Below are 25,784 nucleotides of genomic sequence, written 5' to 3' on the forward strand. Positions count from 1 at the left end.
ATCCCGAGAACAATACGGTTCTGATTAGTCGTTATATGAAGTTCGTGGAAGTGCGTGAAGAAGAAGTGCCCCGCGGGCGCCAGGAGGCACTGGAATCTCCTGAAGGCAAAGTAGAAGTGTCAGTGGTGCCTGAAATGAACAAAGATGAAGTTATTTCGCTTGAGGGGAAGAAATTGTTCTAGTACCCGGAGCCGAAGAAGGTAGTGATGAAGAAGAAGCGGATGAAGAACAGTTTGACATTTCGGAGTATTCGGTAGCGTCTGAAGGTTCCTTCCATGGTTTTCCGACGGGTGAAATCCCAAGAAGGTCTCAACGGTCAACGAAGGGTATAGCTCCACGGTGTCTGATTGAGGAAATTTTCGAGGCAGGCACTCTTCCCCCAGAGGAGGAGATGGAGCCGAGAACGATTCAGGAAGCCTTGAGCTGTGAAAAGAATGCTGAGTGGAGGAAGGCCATGATGGAAGAGCTACGGTCTCAAGAGGAGAACGGAACGTGGAAGCTGGTGGACCCCCCGTCTGGACGGAAGGCAGTTGGGTGCAAGAGGGTCTACAAGGTCAAACGGAACCCTGCTGGAGAGGCTGTGAAGTACAGGGCCCGTCTGGTCGTCCAGAGTTTCAACCAGAAGTACGGACAGAACTACGACGAGGTGTTCCCACCGGTCATCAAGCAGACGACGCTGCGGACGCTTCTGGCCATCGCTTCGAAGAGGAGCTAAGTCCTGAAACACTTCGACGTACAAATACGGCACTCTGGAAGAGGAGGTGTGCATGCGGCAGCCAGGTGGCTTCGAGATCGCAGGACAAGAGAAGAAGGTGTGTAAGCTGGTGAAGAGCATTTACGGGCCGAAACAGTTGGCTCGGTGCTGGAATCATCGTCTGCATGCTGTGCTTCTGGGGCTCAAATGCAAACAAAGTTGAACTGATCCGTGTCTTAATACAAAGGTCGTCAACGGGAGGCGCATTTACTTGCTGGTCTAAGTCGACGATATCCTGATCGGCAGCGACAGCGAGGAGAAGATTGGAAAGATCTACGCAGCTCTGAGTAAGGAGTTTGAGATGGTCAACCTAGGAGATGCGAACTATTTCCTGGGAATTGAAATTCGAAAGGAGGGTGGTAAGTACGGCATTTCACTGGAAAGCTATAAAGATCGGATCGCTGAAAGATTCGGTCTGGGTGACGCAAAGTGCGCGAAAACCAAGGCGCAAGCCCCGATGGATGACGGATTCATCAAGACCAGGGAAGACGGTCCTCCATTGAAAACGAACACGCAATACAGGACTCTGGTGGGGGCGTAGCTGTACGTTGCTGTCTGGACGAGACCGGACATCGCTGCATTTGCGTCCATTTTGGGGCAAAGCGTGTGCACCAACGGAAGCCGATTGAGTGGCAGCGAAACAAGTGGTACGCTACCTGAAAGGTACAAAGGATTGGCAGCTAATATACGGAGATCCTAAAGGCAAGCTCGTTGGATATGCGGATGCAGACTGGGCGTGGGCGGGTGGTTTGAAGTCTCGCAAGTCTACGACAGGTACCGTGTTCATGTACGCCAGAGGAGCGATTTCGTGGACAAGCCGTCTGCAGGATTTCGTGACACTGCCGTCAATCGAATCGAAATAGTACGTGGCGTTGAGCGAGGCAAGCCAAGAAACAGTTTGGCTTCTGAATCTGTTTGAGGACTTCGACGAGCCTTCATTCAAGCCAGTGACGCCGTGGGAGGACAATCAGAGCTGCATCAGATTCGTTAGTTCTGAACGGACAACCAAGCGTTCCAGACACATCGCGACCCGTCAGTGTTTCGTGAAGGGCTGTTCTCGGGTGGCTTTACAGTCAAACAATTGATTAAGACAAGTACTACTTGTTTGATTCCGACGTTTCGGCCATTGGACTCGGCCTTCTTCAGGGGATATAAATTTGCACCGTCCCTCGTATGTTGCATGATGCTTTGCACTGAATTGCCCTATGCTTTCTAAAGTTATTTTCCTGGACACAGGACACTGCATTCGGTTTCGCGGTTGCGTTGGTGGGTAGTCGTTCGAAACATACGACAACTTAAAATCTGACTAGTTTCTTTGACACAAAAATGGACCAAAAATCAAGAAAGGAAGATGCTTTACAATTGTTCTATTTTTTCCATTTCAGATTCAAAATGGCATGCTCAAACCTGGATGTCATTGATCCGGAAAGCTCAGCTCTAGTGACATACGAAAGCAGCATCAAGTCTGGAACCCACGGCGATGTGTACCAAAAGCAGTTAGCCCAACTTCTTTTGCTTAGGCTGACTCGAGAAGAGAGGGATTTCAACTTGGCTTACGAACTGACATCCGCGGATAAGTTTGATGACGTGGTACTGTACGACAAAGAAGCCAAGCAATGGACTTTTCTACAATCGAAACATGTCGACGGCAAAGATTCAAAGATAGATCTCAATGGCTTGCTTCCAGAAGCAAATCGGGAAAAGGGAGATTTCAGTTTGTACAAATATTTCACTTCGTACATGCTAATTCGAAACAGGTTCAAAGGCAAACTTAAGTTTCTGCTGTTTACCAATAAGAAACTTGATGAAAAGCTGAAAACTGCAGGAAATCACATGTCGATCAACGATCAAGAAGTACACGAATATCTTCGCTTTACTTTTGAAGGGGCAACGCACAAAGTTCTCACACCGACTGAATCGACAATTCAATCTATCATGGAATACGGCAACAAAGATTTATACACCCTGAAGGACGCTATCAAGGAGCTATTTACTAAAGGAATTATTACAAAAGAGTTGCAGAAGCACAAGGCATATTTGAGGAATATTTTAAAAGAGTCGGAAAACAATCAAATAAGTTTCAAAAATTCCTTCAACGACTCATTGATTTTCATTGCTAAATTATACAAAGTGCTTCAACCAGAGCTACGAGATTTCATACCTATCGATAAACCAAAAGCACTCGACATTAAAGAAGTAGAATTTGTTCATTCAAGCTGCCCACCAGATGAAGGTCAGGATTTCGAGCAACTAATTGACGCCATCAAAAATGTTTTCCGCACCGGAATTGTAACAGATAGTTTAAAAAAATACGAAAATCTTATCGCTTTGATTCTAACAACTGCAAACGGCCAACTAGCATTCAAACACACTTTCAATCGTGATGTAGTATTTAAAGCTGAATTGTATCGAATGTTAAGGAATGAATTATGTGCCATGAATGAGGAAGTTACTACGAAGCAGAAACTGTTCGATGGGAAGGATTCACGGAACAAACACCATTCATCATTATTCTATGTGGACGCATCTGATGTGAGAGATTTTTTTGAGCACCTCACATTATCAGTGCATCAACCGGATGAGTTGGAACCCTTCATCGTCGAGGAGTTGCACTTATGGATGAGGCAGTGGTTGCGACCCGACGTTTTAGGTAAGCTAAACGAAGTCGATGACAAAAATGCGGTGAAAGATTTGGATGATTATTTTGACGCAGCGCTTCAGTGCGAGCAAGGTAATTCCAAACCATACTTAGGTCCGGATTTCGTAGAGGAGTACTATAACAAGTTACGATCTAAAATTAAAGAACTCTATCCGGTATTAAAAGACACAAATCAGTTATATATCAATAGGGTGCTTGTTTTTGAAAAAGAGGATATTGATGCACCTGAAATTTTACAAGATTCTCAGTTTGACGGAAACGTGGAATCTGAGCTAGATCATAGTTCAGGAGAAATTATTCCACATAATGATAATAATACTGCAAGGGGTGGGCGTGAACTGGATGAAAAAATATCGGATAAAAAAACATACGAGGAAATTACTGACAGTCAGTTTGCAGCTAATCTGAGGACTCGGTTTTCACATCATCAGTGTTTAGTTTTGACAGCGGACCCTGGGATAGGTAAAACTGAACTTCTTCAATATGTTGCTCTTGAACATCAAAAACTCACATCAGAAGTCGTTTTCTTATTTTACTTGAACGGAATTCAAAATGTCAATGAATCATCGTTAGATATGATCAAATCTGCATTATCTCCAAGTAACGTAAAACTCATACAGGACGTTTTGAATAATAAGTCTAATGATCATATTACGATACTGTTTGATGGGTATGACGAAGTACATGAGAAAAATGAAAACAGAATGCACAATCTGTTCAAATTATTATTGAAATCAAATCATATTCGACTTGTTGTAAGTGTAAGAAATCATAGGAAAAAATCATTGAAGAATTTCTTGCGTATGCACAAGTTTAATGTCGGATACTCTACATTGCAACCGTTCAACAGTAGAAATATAACTGAATATCTTGCACGATCATGGATGGAATACTTAGAATGTGATATCAATTCCAAATTTTACACTTATTCCAAATTTTTGATTGAAAAATTTTATAGCTTGTGCAGTGTTCCATTAATGGTCAAAATGATGTCGGAAATATACAAAACGGGGTTCCAGAAGTTCAAAGCATCTTATATAAAAGACAAAGAAAGTGAAATAAGTTATTTGGAACAAGAGTTTTTGGAAGTAGACCATATTTACGAAATTTTCATAAAAAACTGTTTACTATTAAAGGTAAAGGATGTTTGTAATGGCGTTGGAATAGTTAGCTTGAACAACCAGATTTTAGAGGGGTTTTATCTTGACCATCAACTACTGGCAATAGAGTTTCTTGACGTTGGTGAACTGAAATTTATTTTTAATAACCCTAAGTACATGAAAAAAATGGATTGTATCCAAGGTCGTCACCTGAACCAGTCCGAAAAATCCATTCTCGTAAAATTTGTTGACGATAAAGTATTTTTTTCTCATCATTCTTACGCTGAATATTTTGTTGCAAACTTTTTGTGGGACGATTTCATTTATTTGAAGAACATTGTTAAAAAAGTATTGGATTCTTTTCCGGCAATAAGAAATTTTTTTATTCAAATAATAGAAAAAAACATCAAATTGTTCGTATCAAAACTAGCCCAAGAGACATCTTTTGTTTCAAGAGAAGTTATTCTATGGGCTTGTGAATGTAATGCCGTAGAATTATTGAAATACGTGCTTCCTAAAATATATTTTTTTAGGCCAAACGGGACAAAAATGCTTAAAATTGCCATTGAAAACGGCAGCGACAAAATATGTGCGTATTTGATCAATGACTGTAAAGTGCATCCCGATGTTAAGTTTGACGGTGGTCTAGCTGCCTTAATTTGGGCCATAATATATGGACATAAAAATTTAGTTCGGATATTGCTTGAAAAAGGAGCAGACATTAATATTCGAAACACAGAAGGTTGGTCAGCTCTGCATTATGCAGTTCATCACAAAAGAATAGCGATATCAAAATTTTTGATCGATAAAGGCATTAACGTGAACTACCAAACACGTGAAGGCAAAACACCTCTTAATTTAGCTGCGGCAGGAGGACACACAGAAGTTGTTATACTTTTAATTGAAAAATTGATCGAACAATTTCCTTCGCGTAATATTATTGATAGTGCATTTCAGACAGCTGTTCAATATGGCCATAGTTCTGTACAGGATATGCTTAAGAGAAAATTTCCCGAACATGCTTTTACAAAAGATATCGACGGTCCATTGATGCACATTGCAGCCGACGATGGAATAATCAAAGAAGTAAAACGATTGATAAACAATGGTGCCAATGTTAATGCGCCGAGTGTAACAGGTTATACGGCTTTACACATCAGTGCATCTTCAGGTCATCGTCCTATTGTGGAACTACTGCTTGATAACGGCGCTAACGTAAACGCTGCTGATAGAAATAAACATACACCTCTTCATTTAGCATGCCAAAATGGCCGTAAAGAAGTTGTGGAAATATTGATTAGGGAAAAAGCCAACATTGAAGCATTGGATCAAGATAACTGGACACCTCTTCATTCTGCTTCCTGGTATGGACATGAAGAAGTTGTGGAAATATTGATTAGGGAAAATGCCAACATTGAAGCATTGGATCAACATAACTGGACACCTCTTCATTTAGCATGCCAAAATAATCATAAAGAGGTTGTGGAAATATTGATTAGGGAAAAATCCAACATTGAAGCATTGGATCAATATAACAGGACACCTCTTCATTGGGCATGCCAGATAGGTCATAAAGAGGTTGTGGAAATATTGATTAGGGAAAAAGCCAACATTGAGGCATTGGATCAATATAACTGGACACCTCTTCATTTAGCATGCCAGGGTGGTCATAAAGAGGTTGTGGAAATATTGATTAGTGAAAAAGCCAACATTGAGGCATTGGATCAAGATAACTTGACACCTCTTCATTTAGCATGTTTGCAAGTTCAAAAATTGATTGATTTGTCTATATTAGAGAGACTTTCAGCCCTTGGCTGGTTCGTCTCTAATGGTCATAAAGAGGTTGTGGAAATATTGATTAGGGAAAATGCCAACATTGAAGCATTGGATCAAGATAACCGGACACCTCTTCATTCTGCTTCCTGGTATGGACATGAAGAAGTTGTGGAAATATTGATTAGGGAAAATGCCAACATTGAAGCATTGGATCAACATAACTGGACACCGCTTCATTTAGCATGCCAAAATAATCATAAAGAGGTTGTGGAAATATTGATTAGGGAAAAATCCAACATTGAAGCATTGGATCAATATAACAGGACACCTCTTCATTGGGCATGCCAGATAGGTCATAAAGAGGTTGTGGAAATATTGATTAGGGAAAAAGCCAACATTGAGGCATTGGGTCAATATAACTGGACACCTCTTCATTTAGCATGCCAGGGTGGTCATAAAGAGGTTGTGGAAATATTGATTAGTGAAAAAGCCAACATTGAGGCATTGGATCAAGATAACTTGACACCTCTTCATTTAGCATGTTTGCAAGTTCAAAAATTGATTGATTTGTCTATATTAGAGAGACTTTCAGCCCTTGGCTGGTTCGTCTCTAATGGTCATAAAGAGGTTGTGGAAATATTGATTAGGGAAAATGCCAACATTGAAGCATTGGATCAAGATAACTGGACACCTCTTCATTTAGCATGTCTGGATGGTCATAAAGAGGTTGTGGAAATATTGATTAGGGAAAAAGCCAACATTGAAGCATTGACTCAAGATAACTGGACACCTCTTCATTTTGCATGCCGGAATGGTCATAAAGAGGTTGTGGAAATATTGATTAGGGAAAAAGCCAACATTGAAGCATTGAATCAACATAACTGTACACCTCTTCATTTAGCATGTCTGGATGGTCATAAAGAGGTTGTGGAAATATTGATTAGGGAAAAAGCCAACATTGAAGCATTGGATCAAAATAACTGGACACCTCTTCATTTAGCATGCCAGGGTGGTCATAAAGAGGTTGTGGAAATATTGATTAGGGGAAAAGCCAACATTGAAGCATTGGATCAACATAACTGTACACCTCTTCTTTTTGCTTCCTGGAATGGTCATGAAGAAGTTGTGGAAATATTAATTAAGGAAAATGCCAATATTGAAGCATTGGATCAACATAACTGGACACCTCTTCATTTTGCATGCCGGCATGGTCGTAAAGAGGTTGTGGAAATATTGATTAGGGAAAAAGCCAACATTGAAGCATTGACTCAAGATAACTGGACACCTCTTCATTTTGCATGCCGGAATGGTCATAAAGAGGTTGTGGAAATATTGATTAGGGAAAAAGCCAACATTGAGGCATTGGATCAATATAACTGGACACCTCTTCATTTAGCATGCCAGGGTGGTCATAAAGAGGTTGTGGAAATATTGATTAGTGAAAAAGCCAACATTGAGGCATTGGATCAAGATAACTTGACACCTCTTCATTTAGCATGTTTGCAAGTTCAAAAATTGATTGATTTGTTTATATTAGAGAGACTTTCAGCCCTTGGCTGGTTCGTCTCTAATGGTCATAAAGAGGTTGTGGAAATATTGATTAGGGAAAATGCCAACATTGAAGCATTGGATCAAGATAACTGGACAACTCTTCATTTAGCATGTCTGGATGGTCATAAAGAGGTTGTGGAAATATTGATTAGGGAAAAAGCCAACATTGAAGCATTGGATCAAAATAACTGGACACCTCTTCATTTAGCATGCCAGGGTGGTCATAAAGAGGTTGTGGAAATATTGATTAGGGGAAAAGCCAACATTGAAGCAAGTAATAAAACATTAATAAAAATCAAACAAAAGCTATCAGCGATGAAATTGTTACTTGGGACACAGAGAACAGACGTCCAAGTTCATGTAGTGCAGTTGTGTAAAGCATTGCAACGGTTGTTTTGAAATAACTGGGAATGTGGCCATTACGCGGCGCTGTCACATTTTGAATCGGGGTACAAATTTGCCGTTGTTTTAGCTTTTGGCGCTAGTGTCACCAAGTGTGCACCCTAGTATAGTTCCACCAAGAGAATGTGTTGGTTTTACTTGGAAAACATTAATTGAATTCTTGTTCAACTTGTTTCTTATTGAAAATAATGAAACTTATTATCAATGGGTTGCTCAAATTTTGTTGCTGGATAAGTGAAATAATCATAAACATCTTGTTATTTAAGAAAATAAAGCTCAGAATCTGAGTAGGAAAATTTAAAGGTGCGCTAGTGAAATATTTCTTCAGAAAGCGCCATCATGGTGTCGAAACAAGTTTTTGAGTGGGAAAGTCACCGTCGATGTCGCTACTGAGCTTGTTTTTTCTTTACACAAGATTTTCAAGCAATTTTGTTCGAGCATGTTCGTCTGTTCTCTGTGCTTGGGAGTAGAGACATTAGGGCACAGAGAATAGACATCCAAGCACAGAGAACAGACGTTTAAGCTCGAACAAAAATACGTCGAAATCGTGTGTAAAGGATTTAAGTGTACCTCAACGCCACCAACGGAGACTGCCCCACATAAAAAGTCGATTTGACCCCACGATGGCAGCGTTCATCGTTAAAATACACTAGCCGACAAAGCGACACGAGCGCCAAACGGCCAAAAACGGCGAGCACTGGAAACAAATTTGACAACACAACAATGTAAGTGATGGGACGCTAGCGCCGCGCAACGGGAGCATAACCACATACTCTAATATGACCGTTACAAAGTTTTACACAAGGCAGAAAGCGAAGATAGACGTCTGTTCTCTGTGATCCAAGTCCAGTTCCGAAACTGTGTAAGAAATTTAACGGCCATTTGAAATCGGCAACACAAGTGGCAATAGCGTGGCGCTGCAATCGGTTAATTTCCCATACTAATTACGCGGCACTGTCACATTTTGAATCGGGGTACAAATTTGCCGTTGCTTTACCTTTTGGCGCTAGTGTCACCAAGTGTGCACGATAGTATAGTTCCACCAAGAGAATGTGTTGTTTTTACTTGGAAAACAATGATTGAATTCTTGTTCAACTTGTTTATTATTGAAAATAATGAAACTAATTATCAATGGGTTGCTCAAATTTTGTTGCTGGATTAGTGAAATAATCATAAACATCTTGTTATTCAAGCAAATATAGCTCAGAATCTGAGTAGGAAAATTTGAAGGTGCGCTAGTGAAATATGTCTTCAGAAAGCGCCATCATGGTGTCGAAACAAGTTTTTGAGTGGGAAAGTCACCGTCGATGTCGCTGCTGAGCTTGTTTTTTCTTTACACAAGATTTTCAAGCAATTTTGTTCAAGCATGTTTGTCTGTTCTCTGTGATAGAGCTCTCTTGTTGAGCTCTAAGAGCTTTTCCCTGCACGGTCAGAAAATTCACTCATTTTGGAGCTAAAGTGGGACAACTCAAAAATGAGTAAATTTTTTTTCCAGCGATTGCGCTGGCCCAAGTGTGAAAATCTCATCAGTTTAAGTCGTATAATATTCTTGCTGATGTGAAGAATATTATAGGCCTAAATTGGTTGGATTTTTACACTTGGGCCTGCGCTATCGATGGAAATGCAATTTACTCATTTTTTGAGCTGTTCCAGTTTAGCTCAGTTTTGTGTGAATCTTACTCATTTTAGAGTAACATTTTCTTAGCGTGTGATAAAAAAAACATAAAAATACGATAAATTTTATTGTTACAACATAATTTTTTCGAAAAATATTCACCATGGAACGTATTGTAATTTACACGGCACACTCACCATCACCCCTATTGTTCTATACCATTCAGCGAATGGTTAATCACAGAGAACAGACGAACATGCTCGAACAAAATTGCTTGAAAATCTTGTGTAAAGAAAAAACAAGCTCAGTAGCGACATCGACGGTGACTTTCCCACTCAAAAACTTGTTTCGACACCATGATGGCGCTTTCTGAAGAAATATTTCACTAGCGCACCTTTAAATTTACCTACTCAGATTCTGAGCTGTATTTGCTTAAATAACAAGATGTTTATGATTATTTCACTAATCCAGCAACAAAATTTGAGCAACCCATTGATAATAAGTTACATTATTTTCAATAAGAAACAAGTTGATCAAGAATTCAATTATTGTTTTCCAAGTAAAAACAACACATTCTCTTGGTGGAACTATACTATCGTGCACACTTGGTGACACTAGCACCAAAAGCTAAAACAACGGCAAATTTGTACCCTGATCAAAAATGTGACAGCGCCGCGTAATGGCCACATTCCCAGTTATTTCAAAACAACCGTTGCAATGCTTTACACAACTGCACTACATGAGCTTGGACGTCTGTTCTCTGTGGGTTAATGGCACTTTTACCACAGAGAACAGACGTTTAAGCTCAAACAAAAATACGTCGAAATCGTGTGTAAAGGATTTAAGTGTACCTCAACGCCACCAACGGAGACTGCCCCACATATAAAGTTGATTTGACTCCACGATGGCAGTGTACATCGTTAAAATACACTAGCCCACAAAGCGACACGAGCGCCAAACGGCCAAAAACGGCGAGCACTGGAAACAAAAATGACAACACAACCATGTAAGTGATGGGACGCTGGCGCCACGCAACGGGAGCATAACTACATACTTTGAAATGACCGTTACAAAGTTTAACACAAGGCAGAAAGCGAAGATAGACGTCTGTTCTCTGTGCTTTTACAATAAAAAACTATGGTCGTTATGTATCTTAACCATAAAATTTTGAGAAAATTTTCATACACTTTTCCGCGAAAAACAATAGAATGTATTGTGTTTTTATGAGACATTTTCAGGGCAATTTTCAAAAGAAAACAATATATCTTAATGTTTTTTCATTGTTCTTACAATACAAATACAATTAATTAAATGGCGTCAAATGAATCGTTGTTACAATAAAAATACAATAATATTTGTTGTTATTTGTAAGCAGTTTTCGCTTTTGAAAATCCATAAAATTTATATTTCCCGCTAACATTTATATCCAGCATTTACGAGCACTAACGACCGCCAGAATGATATGCACATTTTATGATAAGAGTCAAACACTCCGATGTCTGTCTGGTATGTGTTGCTTGGCAGCTGTTGATAAGATCTATCATCAATCTTTTCAAATAACTGCCAAATATCACAAGTCAGACCCCAGCACAGAGAACAGACGTCCAAGTTCATGTAGTGCAGTTGTGTAAAGCATTGCAACGGTTGTTTTGAAATAACTGGGAATGTGGCCATTACGCGGCGCTGTCACATTTTGAATCGGGGTACAAATTTGCCGTTGTTTTAGCTTTTGGCGCTAGTGTCACCAAGTGTGCACCCTAGTATAGTTCCACCAAGAGAATGTGTTGGTTTTACTTGGAAAACATTAATTGAATTCTTGTTCAACTTGTTTCTTATTGAAAATAATGAAACTTATTATCAATGGGTTGCTCAAATTTTGTTGCTGGATAAGTGAAATAATCATAAACATCTTGTTATTTAAGAAAATAAAGCTCAGAATCTGAGTAGGAAAATTTAAAGGTGCGCTAGTGAAATATTTCTTCAGAAAGCGCCATCATGGTGTCGAAACAAGTTTTTGAGTGGGAAAGTCACCGTCGATGTCGCTACTGAGCTTGTTTTTTCTTTACACAAGATTTTCAAGCAATTTTGTTCGAGCATGTTCGTCTGTTCTCTGTGACCCCAGGTCGTATGATCCATACCATAAATCGTTCACAATTCATGTGGCCATTAGCACAGAGAACAGACGTCTATCTTCGCTTTCTGCCTTGTGTAAAACTTTGTAACGGTCATATTAGAGTATGTGGTTATGCTCCCGTTGCGCGGCGCTAGCGTCCCATCACTTACATTGTTGTGCACGCTAAGAAAATGTTACTCTAAAATGAGTAAGATTCACACAAAATTGAGCTAAACTGGAACAGCTCAAAAAATGAGTAAATTGCATTTCCAGCGATAGCGCTGGCCCAAGTGCAAAAATCCAACCAATTTAGGCCGTATAATATTCTTCACATCAGCAAGAATATTATACGACTTAAACTGATAAGATTTTCGCACTTGTGCCAGCGCTATCGCTGGAAAAAAAATTTACTCAATTTTGAGTTGTCCCACTTTAGCTCAGTTTTGTGTGAATTTTCTGACCGTGTGTTGTCAAATTTGTTTCCAATGCTCACCGTTTTTGGCCGTTTGGTGCTCGTGTCGCTTTGTGGGCTAGTGCATTTTAACGATGAACACTGCCATCGTGGGGTCAAATCGACTTTATATGTGGGGCAGTCTCCGTTGGTGGCATTGAGGTACACTTAAATGAAATCCTTTACACACGATTTCGACGTATTTTTGTTCGAGCTAAAACGTCTGTTCTCTGTGCCATTAGTATCTGTGAATGCTGAAGAAAAATGTTACACAGCGCAACATTTTTTTTGTCTCAAGAGCAAACTCATGTGTCTCCGAAGGGTTTTGGGCCGCTGAAGCCGAATCCGGACTCAGATTTGCTCTAACACGTCACAATTTTGAGCTATAGGGGTGGTGGGGGTAAAGTGGACAGGTGGGGTAAAATGGACAGGGTACAGTTTCATGGCTTTTATTGGTTTTCAACATGTTTTAACGATTGAAGCTTATGCCTGAGCATGAATCATTATACTTTTGCTGATCTTGAACATTGAAATCAAATAAACCTCTTTAAAATGACAAAATATTTAAAAATCACGTGAATAATCGGAAATGATGTAAAATCTGCTTAACATGGCTAAGGTTTTCTCGTAAGTTATTTTCAAATTATTACAAGTTATACATCCTAAACCAATGAAGACCAAGTAGAAGACTATATTTGACCGAAAAAAAAATTAGTTTTGTGAAAAAAAAAAATATTTTGGAATTAATTTTAACATAATCAGACCTTGGGGGTAAAATGGACAATCGGTTCAAATTTCACCAAAATTTCATATTTTTTTATGCAAACTCCAGAATCATCAGCCATCATACATATCGTGAGATAGTTGAAGTAAAAAGTTATAAAAAAATATTTTATATCAACAAAATATAATTTTCATCCAAAAAAGTGCTTGTTTTTTACACTATTTTTACGATAATTATTTAAGTGTGTTTCAAAGTTTGTATTAAAAATTTTAAAGCAACAAAATAAAGGTTTCGTATGAAATTTGATAGTTTGTTATTAAAAACATAGAAAAAATATGCTGTTATATAACTTTTAACGACTTGTTCATTTTACCCCATCGATTGTCCATTTTACCCCCACCGATTTTTTTCACGCTGTTTTGATGCACGTTTTGGTGAAGAAAATAATCAAAGAAAACAATATTTTTTAAATGCAATCCCTTACAAGATTTCTAGAGTATATCTTTACCTTCCATGTTACTCGGAAAAGCAGATGGATTTTGCCGTATTTCCACTGGAAACGACCAAAATGCTTAGGTTGTCCACTTTACCCCCACCACCCCTACCTCAATTTATGGGGCAAAATATGCGATTTTGGGCTTTTTTGACTGCAAGCCAATGCAAGGCAATATTTTTTTTAAGTAATCAAAAGGTTAATTGCACAATTAACATCTAAATTAACGACTCATTCAAAATATTTCGTTTTACCTAATCAAATTTGATAGATTTAAGCATTTTATGTTAGTATGAAAACTTGCATGCAACTTCTGGAGGGTGACTTTTGTATGGGAAATATCGTACCTAACATAAATCGCTTAAAACTATCAAACTCAATTTGGTAAAACGAAATATTTTGCATGAGTCGTTAATTTAAATGTTAATTGCAAGGTTGCAACCATTCATTTGCAAAAATTCACATTCATTTGCTATTATCTCAGTTCAGAAGCATGCTATCGAAAAACAATGTATGGATGAATTGAACCTTATAGTTTTATCTGAAAGTTCGCCGAATAGCATTAGGGTCGTACACGCATACCAAAGTCGTGAGAGAGCTGTGAAGGCAACTCTCCACGCGGTGAATATAAATTTCATTCACGCTGTGGAAAGTTGCCTTCACAGCTCACTCACGACTTTGGAATGCGTGTGCGACCCTAATGCTATTCGGCAAACTTTCAGATAAAACTACAAGGTTAAATTCATCCATACATTGTTTTTCGATAGCATGCTTCTGAACTGAGATAATAGCAAATGAATGTAATTTTTTGCAAATGAATGGTTGCAACCTTGGTTAATTGACCAATTAACCTTTTGATTGCTTTAAAAAAATATTTTCTTGCTTAATGGCCTGCAGTCAAAAAAGCCCAAAATCGCATATTTTGCTCTATAAATTGAGGTATAGCTCAAAATTGTGACGTGTTAGAGCAAATCTGAGCCCGGATTCGGCTTCAGCGGCCCAAAATCCTTCGGATACACATAAGTTTGCTCTTGAGACAGACAAAAGGTTAATTTTTGTTACGCTGTGTTACCACAGAGAACAGACGTTTAAGCTCGAACAAAAATACGTCGAAATCGTGTGTAAAGGATTTAAGAGTACCTCAACGCCACCAACGGAGACTGCCCCACATATAAAGTCGATTTGACCCCACGATGGCAGTGTTCATCGTTAAAATACACTAGCCGACAAAGCGACACGAGCGCCAAACGGCCAAAAACGGCGAGCACTGGAAACAAATTTGACAACACAACAATGTAAGTGATGGGACGCTAGCGCCGCGCAACGGGAGCATAACCACATACTCTAATATGACCGTTACAAAGTTTTACACAAGGCAGAAAGCGAAGATAGACGTCTGTTCTCTGTGGTGTTACCGAGAAATATGAATTCTTTGGTTTTTCAAAGACGAAATCTGTATACATAACAACAAATATCCCAAGTAACATTTTGAGCTTTCATTTCATTTATTTAGTTAACATCAAATTTGAGCTTTATACTGTCCTATTAGGAGTTTTCATAGCCAATTTTACAAAACTGTCAATAAAACCAAGTGTTCCATCACAACCTTCTGACAACCGCTATAAGAATGCCTTCCAGCCAAGTAGACCACACTTATAGGGGTTATCAAAGCTACATGAAGAGAAAAAAATAAGTCCGCAATAAAACCAGCATGTTGTTTATTTTTGTTCGAACAACTTTGACACACAGTGTTCATTCACGAGTGCCAGAAAAAGAAAACAATCCAATGTTGACATTGCAGTCATCATGGATTTTTTTTTCGTCGAATATTAAAAGAAATTAACCGTAGTGATTATGTGACTCTGTGGTGTTTTCTGTGGCAATAACGTAGGTGCAAACACAGTGTTACAGTGAAAGCAAGGATTGCAGGCTCTGAAAACTAACGCGCCTCCCAAAAAGTGAAGTTTTGAGGCATATTGAAGCTTTAGAAAAATGGTTAAATTCCAAATTATCTCGCCAGTTTCGGGAAAACCGACATCTCAGAATGTGAGTTCCTGTAACCTTTCCAGCATAAGTATCAAATTAATCAGGTAGGGTATGTGTACCATCATTAATCTCACGCTCCCATATTCATCCTATTCGAAAACAAGCGATTACGGCACCGATTGATTCCGTTCTTTTTGTTTTCATGGGTGCTCACTTCTAACAAAAAATACAAAAATAAGAAACAAAACAAACAGCGCTTCAATCCTTTGTTTTTCGTAGGATGAAAATGGGAGCCACATGCTTAAGAAGGGAACCAATACCCTATGTACTATTTAGTTGAATCTTTCGATTCTCCACTTCAAAGTGCTGGGGAAAAGTTTTCAATTCCAATATGGCAGCAACAACTTGTCCAGAAAAAGAGTGCGTCCGACGATAAATCTAATGACTCTTCATCATAACCACAATAAGTGTAGCTAATTGTGCAATTACCATAATAAGCTCGCAATAAATCCATCAGTGGTTTCCGCTATTTTTTATGAGATGGCGCTCAAATCGATCATCAAAGGCATTTCACTATGGCCAGCAATGTATGACCAGAAATATTTTATGGAATGTTTGATCTTATAACAAATAGTTATGATTAATTTTGGAAACCATTTGAAGAACATTTCAAAATAATTTTAGAAAACGGTGTATTGATTCAAGATGTCATGATGTCATTATGTTCAAATAACTTATGGATTTGAGCCATGGATATGGTTGGCTTTAATTTTGGCCACCTTATGTAACATAGTGCATCCACTTGCATGACAGCAGCACAGTGATAACTCTTCCACGGTCTATTTTAACATACTCTGTATAACCATAATAAAACCTTTTATAAATAAAATAGGCTGCTGCGTTGGTTAGTTATGTGACAATTTTATTGGTGCTTTGCAGAACGCTTCTAGAATTCAATAAAACTTTTACCGATGGAGTTTGCGATGGCTGTTATAAACGTCTCATAAAACTAAAACAAATCCAACATGCTATGAGAATGTTACTTGAGATTATTGCATGTTTATTTTAACATCGGTTCAATTGACCCCATTAAACAAATTGTATTTGTATTGTTATCAATGATAGTTTACTATTTACTAGATTCCTTTAATTTATTGGAAAACATTAGAAAAATCATTGTTCATCTTTTTCTTGTCGTAACGTTCTCACTTGGCTAAAACCTGCTTCTCAGCTAGTTTTCTATAAGTACTTCAGTTATTACTCAGTTATTCATTGAGAGCTTCCTCTGCCAACACGGCTCGACGTCTGTCAGTCGTTGAAGTTTTAGCGAATAACATTCGATAACCGAAACATCTACTGTACTCAAATTTAAAACAAAAACTGTAAAAAATATGTCAAGTGATTTTGTATTTGATTATACAAACATGATCCAAACAACAATAATATTTATTGTTATTTATTTGTTACGAATTGTTTTTAAGTGTAATTGAGAAATAATCTCTTTTTTAATTAAAAGTCCATGAGAACTTTGCAGGCACTTTGCAACTATATAAAAACAACTTAAATTAATTTTTACTGATAGTAACTTTAAATTATTATAGAACTATTGAAAAACAATCGAATCAATTAGTCACTAATAAAGCTAATGTTCACTTATTGTACGAACTATATGGGCTTGATTTCTATTGTAAAAAGTAACAATATATCTACTATGTGTTTTATTGTGAACAATAAAACCAGTCATATGTTAATAATATTTACCATGTAAAGAATGGTAATTTTTTATCCGGGTTTGGTTTTATAAGCATTTGGTGTTATAAATCGTTTTGACTGATTGCAATTTTTGACGTCCATCCAATTGGATATCACCCTCTGCTCAGTCCAGCGTTTCAGGTTACAGTTTGATATACCGCAGAATGGTTCTGGGCCAGCAAACTGTAAATTGGAACCACTTTTAGCAAGCTCGTCTGCCATTTCATTCCCTTCAATGCCACAGTGACCTGGAGCTGGAGCCCAGTATAAGTTTACTGAATTCCCTTGGCACAGCCTGCGCAGTGAAAGAATGCATTCCCAGACAAGCTTTGAAGTACATTTGTAAGCGCACGATGATTTTAGTGCAGCTTGACTATCTGAGAAAATACAAATATTTGCATATCTGTATTTTCTCTCAAGGCGCATTTCAAAATAGCAAGAATCTCTGCTTGAAACACCGTAGGATAGTGTCCCATCGCCACTGAAATTTGTATTCCACGGCCGTAGATTCCTGCTCCCGTTTTTATTTCAACTTTTGAGCCATCTGTATAGAATTTGATTGATCCTTGACGAACAGTGGGACCTCCGACTTCCCAATCTGCACGAGTTGTTTCGTGCAACTTGTAAGGAACATCATGGTTCTCCACAGGTTTCATCCAGTCTTTAATCATTTTCATTACTGGCCTATTTTGGAAGTATTGTGAAATGCTCAGGTGACCTTCAAGATCACCAGGCATAAACTTTTCAACTCGTTCAAGTCTCAGCAATTCCTTTTCTGCTTCTAATTGCACGTACTCGTGCAAAGGTAGCAGATTGAGAATCGCATCTAAAGCTTTTGATGGTGTGCTTCGCATCGCTCCTGTAACAGCAATGGACGCAAGACGTTGAATTTTCGCAAGCTTTCGCGCATAGAAGCTAGCGCCACATTGGTCGATGCGGAGAGTAGGAAAACAGCCGAAGCATTTAATTCATTGGCAGAAAGTGGGGCTTGAAACCAAAAATGATAATGTGGATTTATACTGCCATAATCCGCCCAAAAGTGACGTATGCTTCGTTTGTCTGGTGGCCAAAAACAAAAGAGGTTACCGAATCTATGACAAAAGGTCGAAAGACATAAGGTCGAAGGACAAAAGGTCGAAGGACAAAAGGTCGAATGGACAAAAGGTCGAAAGGACAAAAGGTCGAATGGACAAAAGGTCGAATAGACAAAAGGTCGAATGGACAAAAGGTCGAATGGACAAAAGGTCGAATGGACAAAAGGTCGAATGGACAAAAGGTCGAATGGACAAAAGGTCGAATAGGACAAAGGGTTAAATAGACAAAAGATAAATTAGAAGATATGAAAATGTGATCAGAAAACGACAATTAGCATTCCGATAAAAGTAATACAACCAGTGATTGCAAAATTATTCAACAATTTAAAAAACTTGCGTAAGCTTATATGATGCAATTTATTACGCATTGCAATTCGAAATAAATGCCCATAAATGATAGAAAGTCATGCTATTGATAAGTTGAAAACAACAGCCTATGGGTAGAAGAAGGATGAAACATAGCTTGAAATATTGCCGTTTGAAACTCCAATCGCTATAATGGATTTAATAAAGCCAACCAGTCTATGAATTAGAAATCTCTGGGTTATGATGATAAACCTGGGATTGTTAGTGGAATACCGTGTGCATTTGCATCCTTCAGCAGATACGTATTTCAACCTCAACTGTAAGGTCGTCTTCAGTGTCTTATTGTACTTGACTCGACTCCACGACTCGAGTCAAGTACAAAGGATGCAAATTCTTAGTGGAATTAAATGGAACAGTACTTAACCCGATTTTCTATTTACTTAAATCTCTGAGTATTATATGATCAAACGAAACGAAAACGAAACCTATACAGTGTAAATCGTAAGAATCACGTATTAATCCACGAGGGGATGAACACTAATCACCAGTAATCAATGAATGTTTATGCAGTATAGTTGGAAAGAACAGCTATTGAATAAAAGAAGGCAAAATTTCTGATTGAAATAAAGTACCTAAAGAGTCAGTAATTCTATCAATAACAAAACTTAGAAGAACAGCCTACAAATTTAAGAAGGAAAAAATCCTGAACACAAAATCAAACTAAATTGCCATTAAATACTACATTAACACAACTTGAAAGAACAGCCTATAAAGAAAAGAAGGAAAAATTTCCTATGGAAATGTTAGTGGCTGAATGCATATGATTTCTATAACAGTACTATAATGTTTCTCTTAACCTTTCAGGACGCGTGCCATCAAACAGCTGAAATTGAACCGCACTCGCGCTGTATATGACGAGCGAGGTTTTTTGGTAGTGATGTACGGCGCGCGTCCTGAAGGGTTAATGAACAACAACAAAGTCTCATCAAATATTTTTTGTGACACACCAGATGGTACCTACTAGAATTTTTGTTCATTCGACCTTTTGTCCATTCGACTTGTTGTCTCATTCGACCTTTTGTCCCATTCGACCTTTTGTCCCATTCGACCTTTTGTCCATTCGACTATTTGTCCATTCGACCTTTTGTCCATTCGACCTTTTGTCCATTCGACCTTTTGTCCATTCGACCTTTTGTCCATTCGACCTTTTGTCCATTCGACCTTTTGTCCATTCGACCTTTTGTCCTTCGACCTTTTGTCCTTCGACCATCTGTCCTTCGACCTTTTGTCCCAAAGCCGCGAAATATCGCTAAAAGTAAATCGCAAAAATATTGTATGGCGAATAGCATCTAAAGGCGTATTTCTCGAAGTGGAACACATTATTCGAAAAAATATTTGGTAGCGGTTGTGCACAATGATGACCGGTTTGGTGCCTACCAAATATTTTTTCGGTAAAAGCTTTTCATTTCGAGAAAGTCGAGTTTAGATGCTTTTTGCCATACAAAATAAAATTATTTTACTCCTGCTGACCAACATTGAACGCACTCCCTGCGGGTAATCCATTGTTTTGGAACATAACCAGAACGCACTTGTTGCCTTACCGATCACGGACTCAATTTGAGCATTCCAGTTCAGTTTAGCATCCAGTATCAAACCTAAGTATTTGACTCGATCACTTGGATGAATTTGTATCCCTCCAAGCCGAAAAGCTTTTAGGTTGATCTTCCTTCTCCTAGTGAAAGGGACAATTACGACTTTTGACGGGTTGATCGGTTGATGCTAAGGCCCTCCTTAATGGTAAGTTTCCAGTTTCCAAGTAGAGCGCTCAAGTAAAATTCCTCCTTTTTCCGTAAGTATTATCGTCGCACCACCAAATCGAAGTCGTCGCTAGAAGCACATGCGAAGTTGCAGCTGCGAAGTAAATTTGAATCTATTTTTTCTGTTGCGCATCATTAAGCTAATTAAGAGCAACAATATGCACTAATCCAAATTGAGTTGCGACATTTCTAAGTAGGTTAAAAATCAATTTTCGCACGTTCGATCACTTTGTATTTCGACCAAAAGCATAATAATTTTGACATTTGTTTTACCGACAGCATTTTTACGAAACGATGCTGTAAAAAGGATGTGAAGAATAGGGCACTGCATACGGCGGTTGCTAGATGTTCGTTTTCGTGTGGCGTTTCGTGGCCTTGTTGTTTACGATTTGGACTTTGAGAAATTTCGTTCGTTTCCTCAGGAAGTGTGATTGAAATTAAAATTTAATTTTTGCGCGCGTATGGGGAAAATCCAGATTGTGAGATTTCAACGGAGTTCCAAGGGAAATGCTAATGAGAGACATTGCGCTGGGATTTTAAGGGAACTTTTAATGGTATTACAGCGAGAACTTTGGTTGGATACTAATTATAAATTCTGCAATATTGGAGTTCGGTATACGGTGGGAGGAATTCTGCTGGGGCTCTGACGGTTACCTTGTGGAGTTTTAGACGAAATACGAGGTAGGACAAAGCTTCACGGGGAATTTAATGAAGATCCACGAAAGATTCTTTGTGATGAATCTTTTGGCATTCCGTACGAAGGTTTTTCTTTGGGGTTTCGCAGAAAGTCCTCTTGAAATTCTTCCAGATGTTCCACCGAAAAATCCACCAGAAGTTCGCAGGGGATTCTTATAAAATGTCTCTGAGATTTTCATTAGAAGTTCTACAAAAAATCCCTCCGTGAGTTCCTTCTAATTCAGGATTTATTTATTTATTTTGTTTTTTTTTTGGGATCTTCTAGGAGTTCCTTCAGGGTTTTCTCCAGAGGTGTTTTCTAAGATTCTACCAGGAGTTTTTTCGAACTATTCTACAATAATTTCATCCGGGATTTCTTTAGTATTTTTTATCCAGGGTTCACTCAGATATTTATTCGGAGATTCCCGCAGGAATTCCTTCCGGGATCATTTCAAGAGTTCCTTCTAGGGTTTCTACAGGAAATTATTCTAAGATTCGTCCTGGAGTTCTTTCAGTGATTCTTCCAGGAGTTCTTTCTAAAATACAACTTTTTGAGATTCCTCTAGGTATAATCTGGACGTTTCTTATGTGAATCCTGAAAGAATTCCTTTTCGTAATTTCTATAGCTTCTTCCGGGATTCCTCCAGGAACTCCTTCTAGGTTTCCTCTAGGAGTAAATTTATGGGTTCCTCTCATAGTTTCTTCTGGTATTTCTCCAGGATTTTCTTCTAAGATTACACCAGGGGTGACATCAGGGACCCCTCCAGAAATTTTACCCGGGATATCTTCCGGGAATTTTTCAAAAGTTCTTTCCGGAATTTCTTCAGAACTTCCAGACTCCTGGAAAATAAGTCAAGGTTTTTCCAGGAGTTCCTTCTAAGATTTGTCCAATAATTCATCCAGGATATCCTTCCGGGATTCCTCCAAGAACTTCTACTGGGATTCCTTGCAGATTACATATTCTGGAATTCATTCTGGAAGTTTCTTAAATTTTGCTCATGGAAATACTCCAGAAGTTTTTTTTTACTCTCTATGGAAGTACTCCAAGACTTGCTCTTGTGTTCCTTATAAAATTCCTCCAACAGCTTCTTAAGGAATATCTCCAGCAGTTTGTAGGGAATATCTACACGAGCGATTTTAGAGATTCTTTGAATAGTTTCTTCCCAGATAAAAATCTGAAGACATTCCAAAAGGTTCTGGAGAAATCCTAAAAAAAAGTCGTGAAGGAATTCCTGAAAGAACTTCTAGAATAATTTCATAGGAATCTTCTGGAGGAATCTCTAGAGAATTCCATGAAGGAATCCCGTATGGAGTTACAGGAGTAATCCTAGAGAGAACTTTTGGAAGTTCTGAACAAATCCTAAACAAATTGCTGGAAGAATCTCTGAGGGAACTCCCTTTGGTATCCCAGAAAGAACTCCTGGAGCAATCCTGAATTAATTTCTAGAGAGATATAGGAAGGAATTTCTGGAGGAATCCCAAGCAGAAATTCTGAGGGAATCTCATAGCAACTCTCGTAGGGATCTCGGAACGAATTCCTGGAATTCAGAATGATTTCCTAATAAAATGGTAAATGACTATTTACCAGGAATAGTGTATTACGTATTTAAAGCTAATACCATACAAATTTCATCAAAATCGGTTGAATATTGGTGGAGATATCGTTGAAACAAGATTTTTGCCATTTGAGAAGTTTGAGCAAACGAATGTTTTAAAAAATATCATTTCTTCACTGTTATAGCTCTAGATCCAAAAATACTGAACCAATTTCAATCTGTTCTGTATGTAAAGTATACATGTAGAAACATTGTGTAAAAATTTCATTCAATTTGATCTAGCCGTAATAAAGTTATAGCCGTATATGTGGCACAAAGTCACAATAAGCAAAAATGTTTTTTCTTGTATCGTACATTCAAACAGTTATAACTTGAAAAGTTTTGAAGCAATTTGGCTAAGAACAGTTTTTATAATGGATTTACAGTTTCACACGTTTTCACATGGATTTCAGTTTGGGCACGTACAGTATCTAACTCTATACAAAAATTCAAATTAATCGGTTTGAAATTGACTTAGTTATAGCGGCAAGTGCCCAAAATAGGTACACCTGCCCAAATGGTGCAAGACCCATGCCTTGAAGCGATTTGAGTTTTGAATACTAGGAAAACGTATTGAACCGATTTTGAGATTTTTTTTTTTACCAGTTTATTGATACTCTGTTAAGAACTTCGAGTCAAATTTTCAGACGTCTTGACGAGTTACATCAAAATTATAGCCTACACAATTTTTAAAACGGGTGAAAAAATTTGCTAAAATCTTATTTTACAATGTCTGCACCAATACCAAACTGAATTTGTTGCGATTGTGATGGTATTAGCTACACATTATATATTATTCCTATTCAAAAAAATATTTGATTTTGTGAACGCAATGAAAAGCTATACATTATTTTCTGTGTCCAAATTTCATCGAAAACAGTCTTTACTTCCCTGGTTCTAGTGCACCATAGAACATTCAACAAACGAAATGAAATGATTATGATGCAACAGTTTTTATAATCATTGTCTCCTCATCAGCTAAACTCAAATGCTATTCCCTTTTTGCAACTGTCGAACTATTTATAAACAATTCAGTTTTGGGGTGTCTTTATGAGTAGTGTGCGGTAGTTCGGCAGCAGCAAAGCTTCGCGCGCTCGCTTTGCTAGATTTTTGCGATTTTTTTTTCCTCTTCCCTCTGCGGGGCTCCGACGACGGGATGCCAAGCAGTCAGTAGTGTGCGGTAGTTCGGCAGCAGCAAAGTTTCGCGCGCTCGCTTTGCTAGATTTTTGCGATTTTTTTTCCTCTTCCCTCTGCGGGGCTCCGACAACGGGACGCCAAGCAGTCAGTAGTGTGCGGTAGTTCGGCAGCAGCAAAGCTTCGCGCGCTCGCTTTGCTAGATTTTTGCGATTTTCTTTCCCCTTCTCTCTGCGGGGCTCTGACGACGGGACGCCAAGCAGTCAGTAGTGTGCGGTAGTTCGGCAGCAGCAAAGTTTCGCGCGCTCGCTTTGCTAGATTTTTGCGAGAGTGAGTTTTTGGAGGCAAAGTGTACAGGCCGCGTTTCATTCGTTCGTCGTCGTCGTCTATTTGACTGCTCATCTTCGTACGGGGCGATCTATGATACGATAAATGCAACAAACAACATTTTTTGCAATTTTAGTCAACAGACATTGAAATGTTCGTCACGTCAAGTGTCGGCCCAAGTTCCAAAGCCACGTTGGTTCAAATCACTTTATTTTCTCTTTCGTTAATTTTCGCACTTCGAAAACTATCTGAATGGTTCGTCATCTTCGATGTCGGCATGTGTTTTGTTTTAGTCCAAATGAAAATAAGTGGTTTGATATTAATAGGGTTGCATGAATCACTCCACTTACCAAAGTGAACTCATATCATGCGCCCTTTCCCCTCCCCACTAACAAAAAGTCCTTCCCATGACAGACGTGGAGACGCAGAGGTGATCTCGGTCTTTAGTAAGCAACGCACGTCATAATAACATTCCTTTCCTTCCTCGATGACCGTAAGGACGTGGCCGGCGCCGTTATTGACCTAATAAAGTTTGGAATTCTCGAAGATGCACATTGAGGACGGTAAGCTACTCCCAAGCTCCGTCTGTTGGTTCCTTGTGCAACTTCGATTGTTCTGGTCAATCACGGAGTAGCAACTACGAATAGTACGGTCATCTATGCTCATGCTCATGCTAATGCTCAATTCAGTTTTGGGGTGTCTTTATAAATTGTGAAACTACGTAACGGCAAATTATTCAACCTGAGGGACGACGGAGTGCACATTATACAGCGACACGGCTAAATACTAATGCACACTGTGAACGCGCAGGCGCGAAAGAAGAAACACAAAGAAAGAGAAATGTCCCTTTTACTTAGGGGCTGTCCATAAACCACGTGGTCATGAGGGGGGGGGGGGGTGGGTTCGGCCAATGACCATTTTGTATGGACAAATAAAAAAAATTGTATGTACTAATGACCACGCGGGGGGGGGGGGGGGTTGAAAAGTCCCAAAAAAATGACCACGTGGTTTATGGACAGCCCCTTACGGAATAATACATCGACATATTATTCCGTACGGAAAATCAACAACATGACTGACAGCATCGCACGACAGTGCCATCTGTTGGCAAATAGCTTTCTGGCTGCGAATTACTTATCAACTGCGAACGCTTAAGTGATTTTGATTGCAAAAGTTTTACGTGAGCATTACTTGTCCTATCCTTTTACACAGTACTTATCAAGTGGAAACTAGCCATAATACACCATGAATGTGTATAGTTTAGAGCACTTTGCATTCTCTCCGAAACAGTTTCGTCATACTTCCCTCTCACTATTATGACTATATCGTCTGCAAAGCCCACAACTTCGAAACCTTCTTCCTTCAAGCTTCTTAGAAGATCGTCTACAACCAAGGACCACATTAGTGGTGAGAGGACTCCTCCTTGAGAGCAACCTTTCGTTGCCCTTACTGTTATAGAA

General features: G+C 38.7%; 2 protein-coding genes across 5 annotated transcripts in view; both read left to right on the forward strand.

Annotated features, from left to right (window-relative positions):
- The window catches only part of LOC109403823 (uncharacterized), a 70,699-nt gene extending 60,975 nt beyond the window's left edge, over positions 1-9,724 (forward strand). For 3 of the 4 annotated variants that reach the window (XM_062844513.1, XM_062844514.1, XM_062844512.1), the window contains exon 2: positions 2,140-9,723. In XM_062844513.1, the coding sequence (XP_062700497.1) occupies positions 2,147-8,239 (6,093 nt within the window). In that variant the 5' untranslated portion in view covers positions 2,140-2,146 and the 3' untranslated portion in view covers positions 8,240-9,723. Of the gene's footprint in view, positions 1-2,139 lie in introns of all 4 variants that reach the window. The other variant, XM_062844515.1, reaches the window with a different exon arrangement.
- LOC134288388 (uncharacterized) lies at positions 768-1,295 on the forward strand. Its single transcript, XM_062853127.1, has 2 exons — positions 768-859; positions 1,001-1,295. Exons 1-2 carry the CDS (start codon positions 768-770, stop codon positions 1,293-1,295), a joined length of 387 nt encoding a protein of 128 aa, XP_062709111.1.
- Positions 9,725-25,784: the final 16,060 nt, after the last annotated feature.

Source organism: Aedes albopictus, chromosome 1 (assembly GCF_035046485.1).
Source record: "Aedes albopictus strain Foshan chromosome 1, AalbF5, whole genome shotgun sequence".
In the NCBI taxonomy this organism is placed as follows: Eukaryota; Metazoa; Arthropoda; class Insecta; order Diptera; family Culicidae; genus Aedes; species Aedes albopictus.